General features: G+C 44.0%; 1 protein-coding gene across 3 annotated transcripts in view; it reads right to left on the bottom strand.

Moving 5' to 3' along the window:
* Pkm (pyruvate kinase M1/2) overlaps nucleotides 1-21,908 on the bottom strand; it is a 28,781-nt gene extending 6,873 nt beyond the window's left edge. The window contains exons 1-9 of one of the 3 annotated variants that reach the window (XM_046428023.2): nucleotides 21,751-21,873; nucleotides 13,179-13,301; nucleotides 10,051-10,229; nucleotides 9,097-9,188; nucleotides 4,102-4,233; nucleotides 3,449-3,635; nucleotides 2,478-2,748; nucleotides 1,204-1,354; nucleotides 803-955 (exon numbers count right to left, since the gene is read on the bottom strand). In XM_046428023.2, coding sequence (XP_046283979.1) covers nucleotides 803-955; nucleotides 1,204-1,354; nucleotides 2,478-2,748; nucleotides 3,449-3,635; nucleotides 4,102-4,233; nucleotides 9,097-9,188; nucleotides 10,051-10,229; nucleotides 13,179-13,264 — 1,251 coding nt within the window. In that variant the 5' untranslated portion in view covers nucleotides 13,265-13,301; nucleotides 21,751-21,873. Of the gene's footprint in view, nucleotides 1-802; nucleotides 956-1,203; nucleotides 1,355-2,477; nucleotides 2,749-3,448; nucleotides 3,636-4,101; nucleotides 4,234-9,096; nucleotides 9,189-10,050; nucleotides 10,230-13,178; nucleotides 13,302-21,750 lie in introns of all 3 variants that reach the window. The other 2 variants (XM_058573830.1, XM_046428022.2) reach the window with 2 other exon arrangements.
* Between the last annotated feature and the right edge of the window lie 4,172 nt (nucleotides 21,909-26,080).

Below are 26,080 nucleotides of genomic sequence, written 5' to 3'. Positions count from 1 at the left end.
AGACTGACCTAGAACTACCAGGAAAAAGTTAATTCATAACACTTATATTATCAGGCACAAGCAGCCGTAAAAACTAATCCCCAAGTTAATTCTTTGGAAGGTTCCAGGGAGGGATCAAGCAGGACAAAGGAACTGGAACTCTTATCTCTGAAAAGCAAGAGCAGCAGAAGGACACAACCAAGCTGGAAATCTCTAAGAACTCCTTCTCAGGGAGAAAGAACACCCATATCTCCCCAAAGGTTCTCAGTCCAAAGCCCGCAAGGCGCAGTGCCCTTCCACTAGTCACTTGATGTCACTTTTTGGTCTGGCACATCAAAGTAGATCCCATGCTGAAGGCACCATGCAAGGCCAGCTCAGGCAGCTCATGTGGGCAACACCCACCAGTGCAGGCCCACAGGTGGGGAATCAAATCAGAAGGCAAACAGTAAGCACAGCTGGGAGCATGGCCTTTTTCAGAATAGGGCAGAGGCACTCAGGCCCTCTGGACTGTCCAGAGTTTAAAAGTACTAAATCAGTACCCCAGGACTTAAATCAAGGAAAGGAGCCACAGAAACACTGTGATGTCTGATGGAGGATGCCTCCGGAAATAGGAGAGGGTGTGTGAAGGGAAGACAAAACAAACAAACAAACAAACAAACCAGGAGGCACCCTGCACCCCCACCCCCTCACTCTTGTTGCAGTGACTTGGAGGACCATGAAAGACCCTGGTTAAGAGGATGCAGAAGCCTAAAAAGCTCTGTGCTAGAGCTTGCCTCCATACCAGCTGGAAGCCTAGGGCACAGGGTGGGCCCTAATTACTCACCAGGTGCTGCATGCGAACAGCCTCCAGAGGGTAGTCCCCTTTGGCTGTTTCTCCAGACAGCATGATGCAGTCAGCTCCATCAAGGACTGCGTTGGCCACATCACTGCCCTCAGCCCGGGTGGGGCGGGGCTTCTTGATCATGCTCTCCAGCATCTGGAAAAGGACAAAGCATTGATAAGACTTGGCCTGTGCTCTCTTCAGAGACAAATGACTGTAAGCTGATCCTTGGGACACAGTGTGTAGGTTCATAGAGCACAACTTGTGTAAGTGCACCAGGGGGTGGGGATATGAGTGTGTATGTTAAGTGCCATAGGGTCCATAGGAAGAGACCGGCTAGGCTCTACAGCTTTCCCATGCAAGCATGTGAAAATGAACAGGAGAATACAGGACGGGGGACGTGCCTGTGTAGCACAGATGACAGGCTTCCCAGCTCGGTTGCACCGCCCAATCATCATCTTCTGAGCAAGGAAGACCTTCTCTGCAGGAATCTCAATGCCTAGATCACCACGGGCCACCATGATCCCATCGCTGGCCTCCAGGATCTCATCAAATCTGATGAGAAAATGGGGAAGAGATAAAGAGAGCAAGGGCCACAAGTACAACTACTGACCAGAAGATGTCAGAGATTCCCTGACATAGATATCCATATATAATGTGTGGAAGAGATAAAACTTTCCAGCAATCTCAGCCACACAGGATGGGCCAACAATTCTGCTAGGCTTCTTCAACTCCAATATGGATACTTCACTGAGGGGAAACAAGGGGAAGTGACAAGGTCTCTTCGGAAGTCCCATGGGCTCCTTTTCCCTCTCTGTCTGCCTCCTATAAGGAGCCCCTTTGATTATCTCTCTACAATCTCCACTGTCCAATCACGACTTCCAAGGAAGAAAGTAAACCCAAGGCCTGCTGATTGCTTCTGATACAAAAATGCACAACCTCATTTAGCCAAGAACATTTGAAGGCTGAACATTTTATGTTGGTTCCTTCCCATGTGGTTTTGCCTGATGTGGTTTGAGCCAAAGTCAATTAGCACCCATGGCTTAACAGAATGGCAAAGAGGTTGCTCTTCTCACCCTCCCAAGACACTCCTAACCACATGAGTAAGTCTGGGTTTTTAGCAGTGTCACTAAAAACTGATCATACTCACTTGACTCTACTTTGTGAGCACTGGGAAAATGGTTAAGCTCAGGTGGAGCAACCTGAACCTGGAGAGGACCCATATTTCCCTAATGGGAGCTGAACAAACCATACCAGAATTAGACTGATCACCAGGCCAGCTGTTTTCTAGGTGAAGTCCAAAAGGCCCTAAGCTTCCACATGTCAAAAAGGAGCCCCTTTCTAAGTACCTGCTATTTCCTATTCTATCAAACACTGATAGTGCTCCTGCTCAGGAGTAGAGCATGATGGCCCTGGACCTGGTGACCTAGTCCACAGTCCACTCCACTGCTTGTCCCCAGGCCCATGGAACAATGCTAAGCCTCCAGCATCTCATTCACCTGAAAAACCATGAGAAACTTAAAAACACCAATTATTCTGCTCTCCCAAGATACTCTGATTCAATGAGTCTAGATCAATCTTGGGAGGCCGCATTCTGATAGGCAAGTGTAGTCACAGGATAAATATTGCCCTTCAGAATGCTGAAATGGAACTGAAGTGGGGAAGATTGGGGACTTACCTTCGAACTCCTTCGTGATTCTCAATTTTGCTGATAATCTTGATGTTCTTTCCTTTCTCTCCCAGGATCTTCCTAACTTCATGGACATCAGATGCTTTGCGGATGAAAGATGCAAACACCATGTCTACATCCTGCTCAACCCCAAACTTCAGATCCTGGATGTCCTTTTCTGACACTGCAGGCAGGTCCACAGCAGCCCCAGGAAGGTTCACACCCTTCTTGCTGCCCAAGGCGCCACCATTTTCCACCTCTGTCACCAGAAAGTCAGCACCTATGCAAAACAGAGTAGGGAGGGGAGGCAGAGCAATGAGGGAACACCTCAACTGGAAGATAAGTAGCAGACAGCAAGCCCTTTCTCTCCATTCAGAGGCACACAGTGGGCACTAGAACCATAACCAGAATTCAAATCCCAAGTCCACTAACTGTGTGACCTTGAGCCAGTCTATATGCCTTAGTTTCCTCACCTCTAAGTAAGAATAATAATACCTACTCATAAAATTGTTTTAAAACTCAAATACATCACCAAATATAATGTTTACTTAAGGAGCTGGGATTGTAGCTCAGTGGTAGAGCATTTGCCTTGCAAGTGTGAGGCCCTGTATTCGATCCCCAGCACCACATAAAAATAAACAAATAAAAATATTGGGTCCATCTACAACTAAAAAAAAAAAAAGTTTACTTAAATTTTAGCTATCATTCCCAGGCACACACAGTCCTGTTTACATCATATTGATGGATGGAATATAGAAGGAAGCAAACAAGCAGAGAGTCAAGAAGTATAAAGGATGAATAAAAAGGAAATCTTCTCATATGTTGCAGGAGTGCAATTAGGCTGGACTGATGGTTTTTGAGGATAAATGGGTTATGAAAGGCATTTCTAAGAATGTATTGATTCAGTCTTGCTTCCTGGCTTCCTTATATCAAGAAACTTTAGAAATGGGATGTTTTTAGAACCTGACCCCCACACATACCTTTTTCCTTCACCAGCAGAGAAATAAGTCCATCATCCACATAAATCTTGCTACCCACTTCCACCACTTTGCAAATGTTCTTGTAGTCCAGCCATAGGATGTTCTCATCACACTTCTCCATGTAGGAGTTATCCAGAGTGATCTTAAGAGTGGCTCCCTTCTTCAGCTCCACCTCTGCGGTGCCGCTCTATGTACATGTACAAGAGGGAATGTAAGAATCCAGACTGCAGAAGCTAGCAACCCACCATCTGACAGGAACGGAAAAGTTCTTTCCCCCAGGGAACAATGTTCAAATCCCAGATGAAAGTAATAAGAAAACTTTTATCTTCTTGAATAAATGCTCTTATTCCCTAACTTCATAGATTTCAAGGGAATAATCCAGAGAAAGAATGATGTCATACTACTCAATGATGGGGGGAAGAAAGATATGAAAAAATTGCTCCTCAAAGTGAGAGACACTTGGGAGTGGCTTTTAGAGTAAAAACCAGCTCCTCTGTAGTACCATTTTCAAGCAAACTAGATCAAAAAAATTTTTTTAAAACAATGATGAAAATAAAACCTTCATTTGTACACCAAAACAAGGCATCCAGGCAAGACACAGACTATCAAAGAGGCATTTTGGGGGCTACCTTCTTTCTCCCCAAGTTACTTACGCCCTTGATGAGCCCAGTTCGGATCTCAGGTCCTTTAGTGTCCAGAGCCACAGCAACTGGCCGATAGAGAATGGGGTCAGAAGCAAAGCTTTCTGTGGCTACACGGACATTCTTGATGGTCTCTGCATGGTACTGAGAGAAAGGGGGAAGATAAGTGTCCTCTCACACCTGGATCCAACTCATTCCTTGCCCCAGAGCTGAAGCTGATCACTTAGAAAAGCCTGTGGAAGTTTCAGACCTCTACCACCATCCTCTATTCTCACTGTCCACATACTGGGCATCCTCTATACACTCCCTTTAATGTCCTCAGCCTTAAACCAGTTTTGGGAATGTTCAGAATACTACAACCAAAAACCACTAAAGAGGCCAGGTACACTGGCACATGCCTGTAACCCCAGCGGCTTGGGAGGTGGAGGAAGGAGGATTAAGAGTTCAAAGCCAGCCTTAGCAATTCAGCATGGTGCTAAGCAACTCAATGAGACTCTGACTCTAATAAAATAGAAAATAGGGTTGGAGATGTGGCTTAGTGGTCAAGTGAAACTGAGTTCAATCCCTGGTACCCCAAAACAAAAACCCACTAAAGCCAAGGGTTTGAACAGATCTCATCTGTGTCTCTTCAACTGTTCTCTTGTCCCTAGGACTCACTGAGAACCCTAAGCAAATAAAGCAGAAAACTGGAGCAAAAGACCCATGATTTGTGTTTGGACAAGGTTTCCCTAGCTGTTAGGATCAGGTTCTGTGCTTTTTCTCTATCGATCCCAACTACAATTCAAACTGAAAGTTGTTGACTTAAGCTCAAAGTGGTCCAAGCTAAATAATTCATTACTAAGGTCATATGGACCTGGTTACATAATCACATTCTAGAGTTCTAATTAGAGAGGAATAGGAAAAGGTGGTCAGATGCTTTTTTCTGAAGAAATTCCCCTTCACTTGCAATAAATCCTGGTTTGAATCTTCCCTTAAAGCTCTTTCCCTTTGCCACTACTGTTAAATTAAAAAAAAGACTTGGTCAAGATAAGACGTCAAAAGAGCTCTTAGATATTATAATCCTTGTGACACATTACTGATAACAGGGGTACTTAATTGAGCACTTTATGGGCCTTGTCCTTTAAACACCTTTGTCCATGAGGGCAGCAACTGCAAGCAGGCTTGCTTACTATTTGCAGGTGGTTGGTGCAGAGCTGGAGCCATAACCTAATCTCTAAGGACTGTGCTGCCTAAAGGCTGTGTCTGAACTTCTCAGATTGGAACTCACACTTTAAATGACCCACTGGTTTGTTTTGTAGAAGTTCTCAAAGTTACTGAGCCTCATCCCCATCCCTTTTTCTTATTATTTTTAGACAGGATCTCATTAACTTGCTTAGGGCCTCACTAAATTGCTGAGGCTATCCTTGAATTTGCAATCTCCTGCCTCAGACTCCGAGGCTGCTGAGATGCCAGGTGCCATGCACCCTGGTGTCAAATGCCTTTTCCTCAGAGTTGATTTGATATGAGTTAAAGAACACATGAAGTACTCAGAATGGAGTCAAGCATATGGTCATTATTTAATAAATGTTACTTATGATCATCATAATCTTATAGTGACCACTCTTACTTAATCCCAATGTAGAACTCTATGCTCCTAAAATAAAACGTTCTTGATCATGGGTCATAAAATTCCTTTAACACACTATGGGATTTGAATTGCTAAATTTTAGTAATGCTTTCTGCCCATCTTTCTAAGTAAGATTGATTGGTATAGAGTACTAACCGTTAGTACTAACCTGGTTAGTCTGGTTTTGATACTTTCCCTGTCTGTCCCTGTCAGTGTATTGGTTTTAAAAGAACATGGGGGAGATTTCTGTGCTACTATAATCTCTGGAACAGTGTAATGGAGGATTAAACTGTCCCTTGAAGGATACAAAATTTAGCTATTAAAGTCATTTTGCTTTGAGCTGAGGATGGAACTTACTGGTAGAGCACTTGCCTAGCATGTACAAAGCATTAGGTTTGCTCTTCATCATTTGTCTCTTAACATTTTTAAGGAAGCTAGATGTCATACTCACTTTTCCAACTTTTTAAAGTGATTGGGCTTATTCATATTCTCTACCTTTTGAATAAATATATTTTCTTGGAAAATAGTCAATTTCACCTGTATTTATAGAAATTAAGTCTTTCTTGACCTTAAAAATCTCTTCTAATGTATATGAACTACTTCCTCTTTTTGTGCTGGGGATTGACATAGGGTCTCACATATGCCAGGTAAGCACTCTGCCACTGAGCCACATTCCCAGCCCAGCATCTTCATATTTTTGATCAGACCTTCCAGAAGTTTCTATTTACCTATTTCCCCACCCAGCATCAACTTTTAATCTGAAAAATTTCTTTTGTATTAAGCTATGCCTTTATATAAGATCAATTCCTTCTTGTTGCCCTTTTAGGTTATTTTTCAAGTGTTTTGAGATGGAATAGTTCATCTACCTTGAGATTTCTGCTTCCTAGAATAAGTGCATTTAGAAGTTTTCTTAATTATACTTTAGATTTTGTTCAACTTTCATTAAAGAATTATGTCAGACAATGTTTCTGTATACTTTCTATTTTATACAACTTGAAGGTTTTAAAAAACTTTTTTCAGTGGTATACTACATTTTTGTAACTGAGTCTTCTAAATAAATATGCATTTATTTAAAAGACAAATATGTCTGGGGGAGGTAAAACAGTATATTATAATAATGATTAGATTATTAGGTATTATTTAAATCACCCATGTGGGTTATCTTTGGTATGTTTCTGGGAGATGTGTTGTGTCACCCACTGTGGGTGGCTGTGGTTTGGCTGGCACGTTATCAAATGGTTAAGAGCCAGCCATCAGTGCTGTCCTTGTAGAAGGCTCAGAAGCCTCTAAATTTAGGTTGTTTAAAAGTCATTATTTTCCAGCCAACATGGCATTATGGAAGCGCATGTTCAGCAAGTACACATCTTGCCCATGTGAACTGCCAAAAGCGGGGGCTAGAGACACTGCCAAAGCTGCCAGAAGACCAGAAGTAGACACATGATGTCCCTGTCAGAAAGCAAGAGAGAAAGCAATTTCAAAGTTCTCTGAAGAGTACTTAAACTTGTCAAGGAGCAGAAAAGTACATCCCAGTTTCTAGTTGAAGGTGGGCATGAAGTAAGAGTCCTAAAATGCAGCCAAATTAAAACTGTTTACATGTCACTACACAATACTGGGACAGTTTCAGATCTGTTTCCAAAACACACATCTCAGGGAAAACTTCATCTCATGTAAGGCCTAAAATTAAACTTATAAGAGGGACTTAAAACTAATTCTAATCTTGGAATCAGAGTTCAAGTACGGATAATTTCCAAACACCTCTCCTAAGCCAGCCCCTGTCCTGCAGATGAAGCAGATACCACTAGCCCTTGCCATTTCAGATCTGGGCGGTGTTATTTTACTGGATGGAAGGAGTCATAAAGCCTCATCAAAGGTCAACTCTCAAAATCTATTTCTGTTCCCTCTTCTGCATGGGGAGACAGTGACATACTCCAGCAGGGGAGATCAATGGTGAGCAGATCTTCACTGTTGCATTTTTTGGGTACTGAGGATAGAATCCAGGGGCACTTCACCATTGAGCCATATCCCCGGGTCTTTCTACCTTAAATTTTTGAGTCTCACCAAGTTTCTTAGGACCTTGCTAATTTGCTGAGGGTAACTGAAATCACTATCCTGTTGCCCCAGCCTCCAGAGTCACTGGGATTTTAGGTGTGTGCCACCATGCCCAGCCACTGTTACCTTTTGCATTATCTTTAAGCTAAGGTACCATTTATAGTTAATTCCTGATGATTTGCTGAAAAGTCCCCTCTGAACAATTACAGAATGTCAACAAAGTTATGCTTAACCTGCCTAGGTGTCTGCTGGACCAGGTCTAGCTCCCATGACATTTGAGGGTCAGCCTCCGCCAGGCCATAGGCTGTTTATGGAACATGGTTTGGGAGTCTATGAAGAAGAGTCTCATGTTCCCAGAAAGGAGGAATTCACTTCTTGGATTGCTGTTCCTGAGGACTTATTTTTAGTCCAAACTTAATACCAACTTCCAAAGGCCAGAGGGCAACCCCCTTACCACTTGACCTTATAGGGTAGCATTTTCTACTCTAAATAGAAGTATAGAAGTGAAGACAGGGTAAAGCTTCCTTTTTTCAATCACTGGTCCATCAAGGACAGGATGAGATCCCATGGTCTATGGGAAATCCATGTCAAGTCTGAAAGTTTTAAAAAGGCACAATCTCTCAGGGAGCAGCCCATCTCACTGCACCATTCCTACTCCCCACTGCTCAGAATGAGTTTCATCCAAACTTGGGAACAGAGCCTTCCCAACAGCTGCCACCTGGTCCTAGTTTAAGTAAAGCCCCAGCTCAAATACATTCCCACCAGGCTCCTGAGGAGTGCTGACTGGTTATTTTAATACACCAGGACCCTTGGCAAGGGGTAGCTGGGAAAACAATGCTGAGAGTGTAGACTATCGCATGCCAGATAGTGTTAGTGCTTGAGAGTTGGTTCCTAACTTATTAACAGTGGACATATACTTCTGGACTTGATTATCCTGATAGGCCAGAATTAACCTGTTAGATCACCTTTTGGTTCAATGCAGCAATAGAGCCACTGCAGAAACCCTGAGGCAGGAGTGTTGAGTGCTGTAGCCAAGACACCACAGCTCACCACAGGAGAGGAGTTTCCAGGAGTGCCCTCCATGCCTTCCTTTGTGAGTGCTACTGTAGCCTAGGTACATGGGAGAATTACAGCCAGTGACAAAGCAGGTCTTGTCTGCTTACGAAGACTTGGCCAGTAGAGGTGGGAAGGAGAAGGAGGAGAATAGGGATGGGCCAGTAAAGACAATGTCTCATTCACAGTAAAACTCAAGACTCATACATGTCTGGTCTACTGTGGCTAAACAAATGTGACGTTCCCTCTCTGCTTCCTACAAGCTGTCCGCAGAACCTCACTATCCACCTGAGCCTCACCTCGTGAGTTCCGTGAGAGAAGTTTAGACGAGCGACGTTCATGCCAGACTTAATCATCTCCTTCAACATTTCCACTGATCGGGAAGCTGGGCCTATCAAAAAATAAATAAATTAGAGCCATAATAGGAAAAAGGATGTACAAGTAGGAAAACAATAAATTTGCTTAAGTTCTTAAAATGTCTTGACATCTTAATTTTTTTTTCTCTAAATGTTTCCTCCCCCAGACAGCACGAAAGTCTTTCAAAAGTGCATAAAAGACTACTACTATGCTAGCTACTTTCTTGATTTTGGAGTATACTCCTCCCATTTCCTTCAAATTCTGCAGGCCCCTAACTAAAAAGGAAAGCCTAAGGAAGATTTGGCCAGCCCTCTTTGCCCTCCCTGAAGCTCATCCAGACTTCTAACCATAGTATCTTGGTGGCACAGAGCATGTCAAAATGATATTTTCTAGGTCTCTGAGATGTTCTTATAAAGATCTGCTGAGAAAAAAACACCCTTGGGCTGGAATTATAGCTGAGTGGTAGAGAACTTGCCTAGCATGTATGAGGCACTGGGTATGATCCTCAGCACCACATAAAAATAAAGGCATTGAGTAAAAAAAGAAAAAAAAGAAAGGACATCCTCTAAATTTTGCCTATAGCAGAAAATACAGGATACTTTATTGCAACTTCTTTTTGACGCCAGTTCCCACAAGAATCTTTGTAGCAGGCTAGGGTTGTAGCTCAGTGTTTGAGCGCATCCTGAGCATTTGAGAGGCACTGGTTCAATTCTTTAGTACTACATATAAAAAAATAAAAATAAAGGCCTATCGACAACTAAAAAATTTTTAAAAAGAAATCTATGTAGCATCTCACTGAGCACCTATGTGCTACAACATTTTGTTTAGTCTTTTCAGGAGAGAACTAGCCACTGTCACATGAAGTCCGTGTTTGAGGGAGGGATACACCCACATACCAATGGTACAAATGATGCCAGTGTTCCTGGCAGTGATGGGTGGAGAGTCAATGTCCAGGCGGCACATGTGTTCCAGGAATGTGTCAGCCATGGCTGCGTGCAGCTGCTGGGTCTGAATGAAAGCAGTCCCGGCTTCACTATGGGGCTTCGACATGGCTGCTGAGGCTTCTTCTGAGGTCCTGGGTCCGAGGTAATTGGAGAGAGAGCAATTAGATTGAGAAGTGGTTAATATGCCACTTGGCACAGGAGGCTATCTCCTGCTTACACATTAACTCAATAAGCATGCTTTGTGCACAAGCCACAGGGAGGCCAGACATGCTCTGTTTATGTGGGCATTTTTCAAACTGGGCAAAGGATTCCCACAACTGTGAGCAAATGGGAAGAACCTTAATGAACAAATTAAAAACTCGTACCAAATCCATGTCCTTCCCAGGGACTCAGAGTAAGCAGGTCTCTTTTACACTGGGCTGGAATCTACTTTTGATGGCTTTCCCACCAACCCTATAAGTAACGCCATTTTACATGCACTGAAGGAACTTTCACAAAAGGAAGTTGTAACCAATCTTCCAGCGATACACACAACTTGTTTGTACCTCATATTTTAGCTCCTTAATAAGTATAGATCTTTGTATGGCAAGCAGTCTCAAAGCTACAAATATCTGCTTTGGTGTGAAGCACCCACATAGCCCCTTTATAGTCCTCACCCAAACCCAAGCAATTTCCCTGGTTGTGGAAACAACCACTGCCCAGTAAATCTTAGCTCCAGAATCCTAGCTGCTTTCACTATTCAGAGTGCCATCTAAGTTTATTCTTCAGCTCCTAAAAGGTAATAGTAGGTAACAAAATGTAGTCCCCATCAACAGGAAGAAAAGTAACTAGAAAGAGAACCCTGAATGCAAAATATTTCAACCCAGGATTCTAAAGAAACACACACACACACCCCTAGTTTTGGTCTGAGAAGTTTCATATATATGCAAAGCAATGCAATTAAAATCAAGGATAGGGCTGGGGCTGTAGCACAGTGGTGGAGTGCTTGCCTAGCGTATGTGAGGCACTGGGTTCGCTCCTCAGCACCACATAAAAATAAACAAAATAAAGTGTTCATCTACAACTAATATTAAAAATAAATAAATAAACAAATAAATAAAACCAAGGATAATCACAATGGTACTGATTCAGTTTTAAAGTCAATACAAACTGGGCAAATAATGCATGCCTGCAATCCCAGTGGCTCGGGAGGCTGAGGAAGAAGGATTGCAAGTTTGAAGCCAGCCTCAGTAACTTAGCAAGACCCTGTCTGAAAAATAAAAAACGGGCTGAGGATGTAGCTCAGTGGTTAAGTGCCTTTGATAAAGTGGTTAACTTCCTGATACCAAAAAATAGAGAAAGTCACTACAAATGGGTTGGGGGGCGTAGCTAAGTGGCAGAGCACTTGCCTGGCATATGTGAGGCCCTGGGTTCAATCCCTAGTAACACACACAAGGTAATGTCAAATTTTTACAACTATATTAATAAGACAGCCCCAATAAGGAAATGATGTTTCCCCAACTAATTTTTAATGTTCCACCTGCTTCCCTTTCTAAGTCTGACAAGTGTGCTGCCTCTCAACAACAGGACATCTGTTCCAGGCAATTAACCAGCCCAGGTCACAATCCCTACAATTGTCCTGACCTTTGCTTTACTTTATTACTGACCTACAACTAAACTCACTGAGCCGGTGAGTTAGCTGATTAGAGTCTGAAGAATTCAGGAGAAGCTTCCAGTGTTTGGTTAGCTGATTAGAGTACAGAGACCAAGGAGAGGATTTTGGGCAGCATTTGAAGAACTATCAGGGAAGGATGTGAACCAGAAGCCGGACATCCTTCTCAAAGTCCTCAGAACAAGGGCTACTCTAAAAAAGGCTCTGGCCAAAGGTTAGGAATAAGCCTGTCCTTAGCCCTGGCTCCACCTTTCCCCAAATCTCAGGGCCTCAAATCAAGGACCCTTACTCTGGGACAGCATGCATCTAAACCACCTCTGCCATCTCCAAGAAGGCTTGGTAAGGGACCAATGAGCTTTGCGACCAGTGGTGACCAGTCATGGAAAACTGATGGCTACAAGCCTTCAACTATAAAACTGAATGTTTTAAAATTTCACACACACACCCCCCCCCCCCCGCAGTGGTACTGGGGTTTGAACCCAGTGACACTCTACCACTGAGGTACCTCTTCACTCCTTTTTTTTTCCTCTTGTCCCGGGGATTGAACTCAGGGGCACTCAACACTGAGCCACATCCCCAGCCCTATTTTGTATTTTATTTAGAGACAGGGTCTCACCGAGTTGCTAAGCACCTCACCAAAGCCAAGTCTGGCTTTGTCTTAGCCTCCCAAGCTGCTGGGTTTACAGGCATGTGCCACTGTGCTACACTCCTTTTTTATTTTGAGGCAGCTTCACTAAATTTCTGAGGTTGATTGATCTCATACTTGGAATCTTTCTGCCTCAGTCTCCCAAGTGGCTGGGATTACAGGTGTTGAGTAACCATGCCCAGCTCAGAACTGAAAACTCTTAAAGGGGAACTAAGATACTAGCTAACTATTCCTGGTGAAAAATATACTGTTGATTTCAATTAGTTTTTCCTACCCCTCTAATATATATACTAGGTACCAAAAAGAAAGTCAGTCCTCTTCTCCAGGACTAATTGGTTTTGTATCTCCTGGCAGCTAGTACTTGGAGGCAGTTCAGTGTGATGACCTTCTGTCTAATTTAAGGCCTTTCTGAAAGTTATACCTCCTCTCCCGCTTCCCCAAGTCTGAGGAACTCCTAAATTACTAACAGGGCCCCTTGATCTACACTCATGGTTGAGGCATGGCTCATAAGCCTTCAGGACTCCCAGCTGGGCTTAGGTAAATCTGGCTGTTAAGGGAACATCATGAGTTGGCACATCAGGCCAACCAGAACACAAAGGCCTTGCTGTAGCCTCCACAGAATGTCATTCAGTCCAAAGACTGTACTGTGAAGAACACAAGATCCGGATGAGTGGGACAGAGTCACTCATTCCATTCTCCTGAAAACCCATCAACTGGCTCTCCTCTAGACCTTCGGTCTTCCTTCAAAGACTAGCTTGGGGCCACTTCATTATCAAGTCATACCTTTGGTTCCCTGGGCTTGGGTTTTCGGTGATATATCCCTCTTTATTTGGCTCAGCACCTTGGCCGCTCCTTGGCCCCACTTGCATACATCGCTCAGAGCTGAATAAGGTTTGCCCTGGAGAACTGTATAAGGATTAAGGTAAAAGCCGAGTGTAACTAAAGCTCTTAGGGGTAAAGGGAAAGTTACCTTAATAATCAGGTGTCTGAGCAGAAGCTACTCCTAAAGGTTCAGCTATGATACAGAGAAAACCACAGAAGCATTCTAAGAAATTGTTAATAGAATCCGTTGGGATGCTACACTCCCAACACCCCAAAACCGCCTCACCCTGAAGTCTCTTTATCCTGTGATTTACTAACACCCCCACTACTCTATGGAAGAACTTAGTCCCCCACTGTGGGAAAGGGATACCAAGTTAAACATTCATGAAAGGTCTAAAGGACATACCAATTTTTTTTTTTTTTTTAACAGTATGTTGTCTGGGTGGCAGAACTACAGCAAATTTTTTTTCTTTTCCTTATTAATAAAATTTCTAACATTAAATATTTTTATGAAGAATTATACGTATACTTTTTCTATAAGTAATATATTTACAAGCACCTATAAAATTGTTGGAATTAAAAGAAATATGAAGTTCCAGGTATTAACTGTTGCTCTCTCCTTCAGAAATATTCTGCTTAAATGTGGCAGAGGCCTTGGGCCCTAAACCACAGAAGCATTGTAGGCCACTTTCAATGACTTAGGAAGGTCAACCCTGATCCACTGAGAACCTTGAGGCCAAAAAAAAAAAAGTAATACAGTCCAAAGGACAATTCCATGCCAAAAGTCTGTTAGTTCCATGCCCAAATCCAGCAAATTTCTTTTCCTGTTTAGTCTACTCTCAAGCACAGTACCTTTGTGACAAGGATGTTCTGGTATAGCAGGGCTGTCTCCAGGACCAGGATAATGCCATTAGCAACTATATATTGGTGTCAAACAGACCCTATTTCATCATCTCAAATTTAAATCTGAAGTCTATAAGCTCTACTTTTTTTGCTATTAAGTACAGAAATGAAAATGTGTTTGGAATTTTAGTAGATTTACACACCAGTAGTCAAAAAGAGCTTGCTTGGAGCCCTCCTGACTCTCCAAAAAAGCCTCTGCTCCCCAACACAAGCTGCCTATCCCTCCCACTTCTCACCTAGAGTTGTTGGTAAAACATCCTCTAGGATCTCCCCTGGCCCCAGAAAGCAGCCCTGGTTTCTTAGGGTGTACCTCCGGGAAATGTTCCCCTTCTGCCTGCCGGCTGCCTGGACAGTGTCTGCCAGGACATGCGGCCCCTCCCATGCCAGTCTGACTCACTACTGCATCCTCCTCCTCAGGAGGCACAGACGTGCAAAGCCAACCTCCAGTTGAGAATGGAAGCCTGGTGTGTTCCCTGATAGCAGCAAACACCGTGCCCAGGTACTGGCAAAGGCTTACTCTTGAGCCTGAGCCCCTGCAGTAGGATCTTCCTCAGAGCCATTTCTCCTCTGTGAGAAATGAGACACCATTCGAGGGCTTAGCCTGGGCTAACAGGTGGTAGCAGGCACAGCACAGCTTAACTCCAGGTGCCCAATTCTACCCTTTCCCATCTCATCTTAGTTGTCTCCTATATTAGTTTCCTTTGTGCCAGACACAATTCTTTGACCATTCCTCAAAAACCAGAAGGTAGAACCATATAAAAAAATAGCAAATGCTCTGCTTCTTGCAGGCAGTACCACTGTCAGGTCATGCTGGAAAAGATTCATGCTTCACTCCATCAACTCTACATTTCACAAAGATCCAAATCATTCTGCCCTAATAAACTAACTTGACCTATGAGTCTTCATCTGTTTAAGCCAATTTTCAATCAGCAGGGCTCTCTGTACCAATTATGCTTCAATACCAACCTCATCATACAGACCAACCCAATAATGATGGCACTTCAAGCCCACTTTCTTCCTCAAATATTGCTGGGAGGTCCAAGAGTTCCTTGCTCTGACATCCATAAGCTCTTCATGTTTTCCATGCCAGCATGGAAATTCTCAACTCTTCAGAACTCCAGCATCCATCAGAAAGGTTTGTACCATAATATGCTGGCATTCAGGTCAGCCTGCTTTCTCAAGATGGAAAAGGGAAGAAGAATCTCCAAGACTGACCCTATGTAGACTATGGAAACACAAACTGGGTGATGAGCTAGCCACGGGACTCTGGTAAGGTCTGTTCATCCTAAAACACAGCAATGCGTTTGTGTACAGACAATAAAATCTCCTTTAGTGAAGAGATCTCAGTCTGAAGTCTACTCTCTACCTCAAGCAGGGCCTGTAACAGAAGGCAACATCTGGGTGTTAACCAGCTTAACAAAAAATGAACCCATTTGTATGTAGGGTCAAGAAAAATTCTCCTGCTGGGGATGGGGGGAGGCAGATGACAATGTTCTTTTATTCTTCAGGGTTAGAACAAGTGACATAAACCTATCAGCAGGAGCCTAAGGAACTATTTCAAACTACAGTGTGGAATAGGGCAAAAAAAAACAAACAAACACTGATGTTAAATGAAAGACCACTACCACTCAGTTTTCGGACAGGAAGTCCAGAGTCAGAACACTTGATGCCCTTCAAATGCCAAGGATTCCCTGGTTCTATCCTAGATGGCCAGAGCAGAGAATTGATTTCAACCTGAAGGTGGAAATTTTGGGAGAAGCTTTTGTTGTGTTGGCACATGGTGCATTCTTAATAAGCTTAAGCAATCGGATAGTGCTTCTAGGCATGACTCCCAAACTCTGGAAGTTGCCAGGAACCTGGGACCCTGATTTAGAGACCTCTAAAGCCAGGGTTATGGCCTGAATAAAGTGAGGTTCAGCTTTTAAAGGAGATTCCTTACACCACAGTTGGGGTAGGGGACAGGACTTGAGAAAAAGCAGTGACAGCTGTCCAAGAGCACTGACCTAGTTAGCACCAGTGTCTCCCCTAAAGCAGCTTTTACAGGTTTACTTGTATTATTTTGGATTTTTTTAATTAGGGAGGGAAAAAAACAAAACAACAACAACAACAAAATCCCTAACATGTTTTTCTACCACCCAGAACTGACCATTAACAATGAGTTCTAATTTCCTCAGACTTTCTAAAAATAAAAATTTTATACAGTTCATTTTTCTTCCCCCTCCAGTTTCCTCTAAGCCTTCCCATTTAACATCCCTACTCCTTATTGTCAATTTTGGCACCCAAATCACTAATATGAATTCTGTATATTCCTAGTTCATTTAAGTTCATGCAGTTTATCTATATACTGGCCATTTTTAATATCCTAAGTGAGTACTGTGCATATCGCTGAATAACTTCTTTCTCACTCGGCACATTTAAGATCCATCCAGTCAGTTGCTATAAGGATCCAGCTAGTTCATGTGAACTACCATACCAGTCCATTGCACAAAGAGATCATTTATGTATTCCCTTACCTGCCCTGGGCATTAAACCAATTTCCCCTATTAATATTATAACAACATAGTATGTCTCCTATAACAACTCATAGTATGTGTGAGCTTCTATATATCCCAGAAATGTGGAATTCTTGGTTATGGAGAATGTTTATTTCTATTTTACCAAACCTACACTGTCTGTATCAACTTTCTTTCTTTCTTTTTTTTTTGGTTGCTGTTGTAGTGGACACAATACCTTTATTTTTGTTTATTTACTTTTATGTGGTGCTAAGGATCGAACCCAGAGCCTTGCATGAGCTAGGCGAGCGCTCCACCACTGAGCCACAACCCCAGTCCTTGTATCAACTTTCAACCAACCAGTACTGTGAGTTCCTGCCTTCCCACATGTTTGCTAATACTTGGTATTGTCAGACTTCAAAAATGTTTGCCCAGCTGATAAGTGATATTTGTTAGTCTGCTCTCTAATGTTAACTACCAAAGGGTAGGATAGCAGGATTTGAGTCTCTTCTTCCCTACTTCTTAATCAAAACTCCTGGGCTCCTCTCCAAAATGGATATGACAGACTCTGCATTTTATGTGTCATGACTGACACTGCTGAGGCAAATTTTCTTGCACTAATTTCCAGAGTTTAAACATTGTTTAAAGTTTAAGAAATATGAACTGTAGGTCAATTAAAGATGTTTGGAAGGGATGGGATTCCCTTCAGAGAATTTTTTTGCCAGCAGAGTTCCCCTAAGCTGGTCCATACTCTGAAATGCTATAATCAGCAACCTCAGTGCCCTAGTATATAGAGCTGGTGGTGGCATCTCCCCACCAGAGCCCCAGCCTGTATTCCAAACACTGCTTGCTGGCACCAGAGCTTCCCAGGAGTTTTGCCTATGGACAAAATGTGGGGGATTCTCAGAGGCCACCAGAGGTACTGCAGCCCAGCTCTCCCTCCTACGTGCAGAGAGGCACAAACCACTGCAGGGGCGTGGTCTCATGGCACTGCTTTGCAGCCCTACCAGGGCCCCTATCTCTGAGTAGCCACACCAGGAGGCAGGAAGAGTTAGCCAGAGGCTGCACACCACCACAAGCCCAAGCTCACCTTCTCCCCAACAGCTTCTTTAAGAGACCCAAGTAAGGCTGAGGTTGTGGCTCAGTGCTAGAGGGCTTGCCTGGCAAATATGAAGCACTAGGTTCAAGCCTCAGCACCAAATATAAATAAATAAATAAATACTAAAAAAAAAAGAGACCCAAATAATTAGACTACTCAATTATTCAGTTTAAGTCTGGCTATAGTGTAAAATGTGTGTTCCAGAAACTAATGTGGTATTAAGAATGGTCTTGGGCTGGGGATGTGGCTCAGGGGAAGAGCGATCACCTAGCACATGTGAGGCCCTGGGTTAGATCCTCAGCACCACATAAATAAATAAAATAACGGTATTGTATCCAACTAAAAATAAAAAAAAAAGAATGGTCTTAATACATTCTATCAGCTCTATTTTTATCTGTTCCACAATTGATTAAAAATGACAACTCAATGTTCTCTAAGTTTTTAATCAAGTAAAACTCATAAACATCTCACAGAAACCCTCAGCAAGGTTACAATAAAACTCTGCTCACAGGGCGACTCATTCTTGTGGCACACCAGTTAACTAGGATTTGACTAAGCATTTGGAGTGATTCAGAAATTGAGGTAATTGTCAAATGAGTCATTTTCCTCTAACCTGATCTGTTTTAGTCTTGGCCATCCTGACTTTGCTACATAAAAGCTGAAGCAAACTAAAACCTAAGTAATGTGAGTTTACAACTTACAAATGCTGCAAGTTGTTTTTTTCCTACTTTCCTGCTCAAAAGCCATTTCCGCATTTCTTTTGTTGCCTCAATGTTAAGAAATACACAGCTTTAAGAAATAAAATGGGTTTTCCTGTGACCCCACCTTAATGTCACAATAATTGAAGAAAGACAAGCAGCTTCTGTAACTGCTGTTTGGAGTCAACTATCAAATGTGCGAAGTCACTGGGGATGCAGTCCTTAATTCTGTTTGTAAAACTATAAATTCAACACTAAAACTATTTCTAATGTAAGGCTTCTAATTAAAGCAGCTGTACTACACAGGAGATGAATACCCATATATTTCAGCTAAGTACAATAACTCAGAAATGCGTTCATAGAAATTATTTGTTATTCATGTCCCTCGGGAGGCTGCCTTGCCCAACATAGAAGACTCAGACTGCATTACTTGGGCACAGCTCCCTTCACCTAATCTCTTAGGGCAGTACAGAGAGCCTGGTGACACCTGGACCAACCATTCTGCATTTAATGAGACATTTTTTAACTGGGGAAATGTATGCTGTTTCATTATTTGACTCATGAAAGGGGAGGGGGGCATTTTTTAAGCCTGCAAAAACTGAAATGCAGTTTCCCCACTTACCCGAGGAAGAGAATTCTCTCAAAAGCAGACAATTTGAAAGGTTGAGTCATCTTGCCCACACAGCATCCCCCACAGATCTGGTGATGAGTTACATTACCCTTCCCCTCAGAACAGCCCCTACTGCATTACCAAGAGCACCCTCTGGCCAGCAGAGGGCAAATTATTTGCTAACAATGCTGCCCCAGGGGTCTTGACCTAGGACCTCCTCTGTACCCAAAGAAGTGGCCACACCCTCAGTACTGCCAAAAGGGGGCGACTTCCCCCTGCCTCCCATCCTAACATCACCCTAACAGCTAGCTGAGCAAGTCCTAAAACCCCCTTGGAGCAATCAGGGACCCGAATGAAAGAGTTTAGTTTTGGTATGGCACAAGTTTGTTTCTACCCTTAAAGTCCACACCATAGGCTGACCCCCCCCCCCACCCCTGCCTTTATTTAGAGGTATCCTTTCTCAGGAGACCAAAGAACTTCTGTTCCAAGAGAGGCGCAAAGTAACTGTACTTTGTAAACATTGTACCAAGATCTCTCAGGAGAATTGTTTCCAGGAGCTATTTAGTATTTAGACAGTCTAACTCCCAAAGATTAACTATATGAGGCTGGGGTTGTAGCTCAGTGGTAGAGAACTTCCCTACCACATGTGAGGCAGTGGGTTCCATCCTCAGTACAACATAAAAAAAAAAAAAAAAAAAAAAAAAAGCATGTGTGTGGGGATAGCAAGGAGAAAATGATGGCAAGTTCAGACCCTCAAGTCAACTGTGAATTAACTAATTGTGCAGTGAACAAAATAATACATGAACGTCATTTCTTCTGGACACCTCATTAGAGATTAGACACTTAATTCCACATACTTGGAGGGATGTGCCCAAAAACCAGCTCTTTCACCATTCATGAGGAAAATGTTACTCCCAGTTTTCCCACAGCAAACAGGCCCAGGGGATGAATTCTTCCATCAATCATCTTAGTAGTTACACCTGATTGCAATTGCCCATTTTCAACTCCAGAATGCCTCGGTCCACCGGGCCTGGGTCTTTGATATCAGGCTCACTTTAGAATAAAGAACAAGATGGATGCCCTAGGTTTAAGCAGCCAAAGGACCTGCCTCTGAGTTTTAAAATAGCTTTCAGTCTTGAAGGTGCTTTCCTGTTTCTTCAAACCTTGTGTGCCAACTTTGGAGTGGTTACGACCTTCTCTCTCTCCTAGGAAACTCGTATCTTTCCTTTCTTTTTCTTTTTTTTTTTTTTTGGGGGGGGGGGGGCGCAGCCATTGAAATCAGGGAACTCGACCACTGAGCCACATCCCCATCCCTGTTTTGTATTTTTATTTAGAGACAGGGTCTCACTGAGTTGCTTACAGCCTCACCGTTGCTGAGGCTGGCTATGAATGTGATCCTCCTGCCTCCCAAGCAGCTGGAATTACAGGCGTGCACACCCGGCTGGAAATTCGTATCTTTTTTATAGCACTGATCAGTGATAAATTGTTTCCCTAATTAGATCTTTATGGGTTATGACCCTTCTAGCAATCCTAGTCTTCAACCCGCTTCCTGCAACAACCCTTGACCCATACCTCTTTGGAGTGAATACAGATTGCCTACCTTCCCTGTAACATTCCCTCTCCCTACGCTGAGGCCTTTGCTTTCTACCATCCGGGCGCATTTGGTAAAAACTGTGAACCATAGCTTAAGGAAGTGGATGCTGCCTCTGAGAAACTTGGGCGGGTCCAGAGAGAGCCGCTACGTGCAGCCCCGCAGCCACAGGATGGAGTGCAGGGCCGAAGCTGAGATCCAGGGCCTCACAGGTCGCCGGAGAAATCCCCCCAGCTGCACAAAAAAAGGGACGCGCCACAAGAACAGCCCCGGTTCCTTCCCTCCTGTAGCCGAGCAGACCCAGATTACATAACCCGCTAGCGACGCCCCGCGCAGTTGCTGCATCCCCTCGGGTTACCACGGCATCCTCACCGGCCTCTGCCCACCCGCAGACCACTGCATGTAGGGCGCTGGCCCACTGCCCGCCCAGTACTGGGACCTGGGACTCCAGCAATGATGGAGAAGCGGGACAGAATTGCAATGGAAGGCCATGGGGAAGCAAGAGGACGTGACTAGAATGGAGGGGGCGGGGACGTGACCAAAACGGAGGAGGAGGGGCGGGGACCCAAGCCGCGTGAAAGAGTAAGAGGGATGCCGAGGAGCGGACGTGACTAGAATGGAGGGGGGAGGGGCAGCCATGAGGAGGGGACCGGCGCGGGAAGCGCGGACAAGCCTGAATGGAGAACGGACAGAGAAGAACCCAAGGAATGGTTTCAAGGGGACGTTACAAGGAAAGCAACAGAATGCGGGGGACACGGAGGCTGAAGATGAGGGAAACGAAAGAACTAGGATTAAGAGAGACGAACTTAGCCAAGCGGAAGGGAAAGAGAGTCAAGGATGGAACCAATTAAGAATAATAGGCGAGGATGGAGCCAGACTGAGAAAGAAAAGATGGAACCTGCATAAGGGGGTGGGGGGAGATTGGAGGACCCGTCTGACTTTGGGAGCGAGGTCTTTGAGAAGCAGGCCTCGTGCATGAGTAGCCTTTCTCTCCCAACCCCGACCGGATCCAAGATCCCAGGAATGCTGCGCCGTTCCTAGTCAGAGTGACCTGAGTGAGCTGGAGGGCCCATATTCCGCGCTTGCCGGGCGGATGGACTCTAAGTGGGGACCGCCGGCCCAGCCTCTCGGCCCGCTCACCTCCGGCGTGCTTCGGCTCCGGGTGCGCTGTAAAGCAGAAAGGGTTCAGAAGTCTCTGGACGCGCAGCTTCTGTGCGGGAATCCACTGCCTTCGCCTCAAGGTTATGCAGGCTGCGTCGCCGCAATCCCTCCGCAGCCCCACCCCTCACCCAATCCCGGCTCCCGGCTGCCTGTGTCCCGCCCCCCTGCGTCCTTGCCGGCCGCAGGCACCTTCAGAAGGAAATGCGACGAAGGCTAAACGGGCAGGTTCTCCATTTGGGGAGGACTACATTCAGTAGCGGAAGGATACGTGATACAAAAGTCGAGTTGACATGCGACAGTGGCCAATAGAGAAGTGGTGAGACTGCAGGACCCGCCCTCGGGTCCCCGGATACCTCCCACCCAGACCCCCAGGCGCCTGGGCCACCTGTTGCTGTGGACTTGGGCGACTGGACAGGGGTTTTTCTCTTGGCGCTTGGCGCAGGCCGCCCTAGCTGTTCAGGCCTGCCCGGGCGGTGCCCAGGTTTATAGGTCCCTAGGCAGCGTTAGTCCGGCCCCACCCTAGGATTTCCCACCCCTTCGGGTGCCCGCACCAGCACACTCTCAATTGACTGAACTGGCAAGTTAGGTAGTTAGAGTCGTGGATGATTTGAGCCGTCTTTTCAGGAGCTCAGGCTCTAACCCAGAGTAGGGAGACCTAAGAAAAGGGGATCGCAACTAGATTAGGAGCGTAACTCTGGAAAAAGGAAAGACAGGTTGGGACATTATGAATATTTTAGTAGGGCCTGGAACCCTACAGAACAAGGGCGAAAGAGTAGAAAGCTAATCAAAAGTGTTGATATTAGTGCAAAACTGACCATCAGGAAATATCAAGTCAGGGCATTAGAGCCAATAATCTCTACAGGAGTCAGCACTTGTTTTCAACCCAGTTGTGCGTTTAAATCAATATTGTTAAAGCTTTCCTTACATTTTCTACAAGGCATTTTGGAATTTCGCAGTCGTGGTCTCAACAACTAGTGATGAGAGCAATTACAGATGAAACAGCTTTCATTCTTTATTCAGCCAAGTTTTGACAGTAGATACAATGTTGTCTAATTGACAATGTGGAGTTTGTTCTCTTAGATTCTTTTTTCCTTTTTCCTGGAAAATCATCCCAATGGGTGTGACCTGCTCAGGCAGACACACTTGACTGCACTGAATCACAGGCCTTCATTGCACTTCCTATTAGATAAGCTGTGAGGAGAAAGTGACAGCCTACAAGTAAATTTGTAACGAAATAAAGCCTTTAATTTTTTCCTGTAAACATTTTCTGGTCCCCTTACTTGTAGGTAGGTGATGAGAAGACATAAAGTTGCAAGGGAATAAAGCCCTGCTCCTGAGGAGATTCAGATCCTTCCCAGTCCAAAGAGGGCTTTATTTCCACGATTGAGGCATACATGCATTAATCTGATTTCAAGCTATTGCCCTTCAGTTGCAGATTTTGATATGATAGTTATAAAAATGCTTTCCATAAGAATCTGGCAGAGACTAATCCAGCATATCCTTGCTCACATTAAATGTATAGTGAAAGTGTCACATGAGCTTTAAGGTAATTGTCTTCATTTTTTATGAGAAGCAGCACAGCATATCTTAGTTCTAGTCCTATGACCTTATCCTATAACTTATTTAGGAATCTAGTTCCTTAAAAGCAAGTTGAGGGCTGAGGTTGTGTGGGTCTGTAGTAGAGTGCTTGCCTAGCACATGTGAGGCACTGGGTTTGATTCTTAGCACCACATAAAAATAAATAAAATAAAGGTCCATTGATTAAAAAAAAGTTGAAGACAATTCTTGCTTCATAGAGTGGTATCTAATGAGATGGTATAATGTCAGTGAATTCAATTCAATGCCTTTCTCTGGGAATTGACTAGTCTTGAACAAATGTCCTGGTCACCAGTGCTAAAACAATGGTTCTGAATTCAAGCTTGTCCTTCTCTCAGCCAGCCCTCTGAATACTCACAAGTAACAATCCTAGAGCTACAGGGAACCAAGTTGCAGAAGGACATAGGCCCTTCAGCCCAGAGCAAACCCTTTCCACTGTGTTCACTGATCTGGCCAGAATGGAGGAGGAGCTGTTAGGTTCACTGGACTAGAGGTATGGATTCCTATTTTGTTTGTATTGCTGACCACAGAATCTGGAATTTATTTTTTTATTTTTGTAGTTGTAGATGGACAGAATGCCTTTATTTTGTTTATTTTTATGGGGTGCTGAGGATTGAACCCAGGGCCTCATGCATGCTAGGCAAGCACTCTACCACTGAGCGACAGCCCCAGCCCCAAGAATCTGGAATTTAATGGTTTGACTCTCTAATGGGAGTCCTTGTTGAGTAATACTGAACCCAATCCAAAGCCCAAAGATAAGCTTTGGCCCTGGTGAAGAGGGTAAGATTACAGGTTTTCTCACTGATTATGTGACATCTTGGTCTCTGCCTGATATAGCAGAGTTATTTCTCCCAGAACAACAGATAACCAGGATAGCCCATAAGCCTTTATTGTCAGGTTTAAAGCAGAAATATGTATTATTTTGGACTTTTATCTGCCCTTAATAGAACCAGAACAGGTAGACTTTTATATTTATTCCATGCCCTCCTCGGCATCCTAAATCCCTTCAGGCATACCAGAAGTTTCCCAGACAAACCCTAGAAGGAAGAAAAAGTTGGCTCTTTGGAGTTGGGGAAACAGGTGGGGCTGGGGATGTGGCTCAAGCGGTAGCACGCTTGCCTCGCATGCGTGCGGCCCGGGTTCGATCCTCAGCACCACATACAAACAAAGATGTTGTGTCCGCCGAAAACTAAAAAATAAATATTAAAAAATTCTGTCTCTCAAAAAAAAAAAAAAAAAAAAGAGAGAAAACAGGCTATCTGTGAAAAAGGGAAGGCTTTATGGAGGAGAGATCTGAGCTACACAAGGAACACAGGTTATGATAGAGAGAAGGTATGGGAGGGCCATTCCAAGAAGGAAGAGTAAATGAATACTCCCAGGTTTGGTTTTGTTTGGTACCCGGATCTGATCTACATCTGCAGCCCTTTTTATTTTTTAAATTTTGAGACAGGGTCTTGCTAAGTTGCTTAGGACCTTGCTAAATTGCTGAGGCTGGCTTTGAACCTACAATCTTCCTGCCTCCCCAGCTGCTGGGATAACAGGCATGCACTACTGCACCTGGGAAGTTTGTTTTGTTTTGTTTTTATTGTAATTGTTTATCTAGGTTTTCTGAGGATCCTGTAAAATGCATAAGCACTTGGAAGCAGGGAGAAGCCTGAGGAGACCTTTTTCAGTCAAATGGAGTACTGCCTCAGCCAAGGAGACTGTCAGCCTAATAACTTCCAACAATCTTTGTGTAGCTCAGAACTGCTAGGACTTATTGGAAAGTGAAACCACTTGTAGGGTAGTCTAAACTTACCTACCAAGTTGCTCCCTTGGATCACATCCTGCGCTCTCCTTAATTCTTACAAGTATAGACAAAATGTATGTGGAAGTGTAAACAGACCCTACCCCCCAAAAGCAATCTGCCTGGGTATACTTTGTCACTTTTCACCCTAGGAGAAGGTAAAGCCTGAAAGATCCTGACACTGTAATAAGACTGGGGAAAGGGCGGGGAGGGGGGGGCTGGGGTTGTGAGTCAGCGGTAGAACAAGAGCCTAGCACGTAGCACGTGTGAGGCTCTGGGTTCGATCCTCAGCACCACATAAAAATAAAGGTATTATGTCCAACTATAACTAAAAAAGACAAAAAAGAAAAAAAGACTAGGAAGGGGACATGGACAATTGAGATTTGGAAAACAAGAAAAGGCATCAGGTTCCTCCCCACCATAAGTCCTCCTGCTGCAGTTCTTTTTTTCCTTGGACACACTCTCCATTCTTGTCTATGGCCTGTGTACACTGGCTGCCAGCTGGCTGCCAGCTACCTGACCTACTTGTCCCAAGGACAGCTAGGATTAAGTAGACTTTGAGTTCTCTCCTACGTAAAATATTTTTCATAGGCAATGACTTTAATTTAACAGGCGGCATCTCTGGCTCCATCTTGGGGTGAGGTGGGGTGGTCTGAAACTCAATTTGTAGAAAGTCTTGTGCTCCAGGGAGGATAATGACCCTTTATATGAACTGAAGTCTACCTTATTCCTGGGGACAGAAGGCTCTAGAGGCATTGTATGATACATGAAGCTTCTTTTCCAAAATTGAATTTTTGTACCCAAAATTGGTACCAAAATCTGAAACATCCCCAAACCTCCATCCAGAATCCTCCTGTGAGAAGCTGGAAAGTAACTCAGACATGACTCAGCACCAGATTCTTCTCCCTCTCCCCAGCCAGAATGAAA

This window comes from Marmota monax, unplaced genomic scaffold (assembly GCF_021218885.2).
Source record: "Marmota monax isolate L192 unplaced genomic scaffold, Marmota_monax_Labrador192_F-V1.1 WCK01_AAM20220418_F8-fsc00111, whole genome shotgun sequence".
NCBI classification, from domain to species: domain Eukaryota; kingdom Metazoa; phylum Chordata; class Mammalia; order Rodentia; family Sciuridae; genus Marmota; species Marmota monax.
Note: the sequence above shows the minus strand (reverse complement) of the source record. Positions and strands in the feature narration are given on the sequence as shown.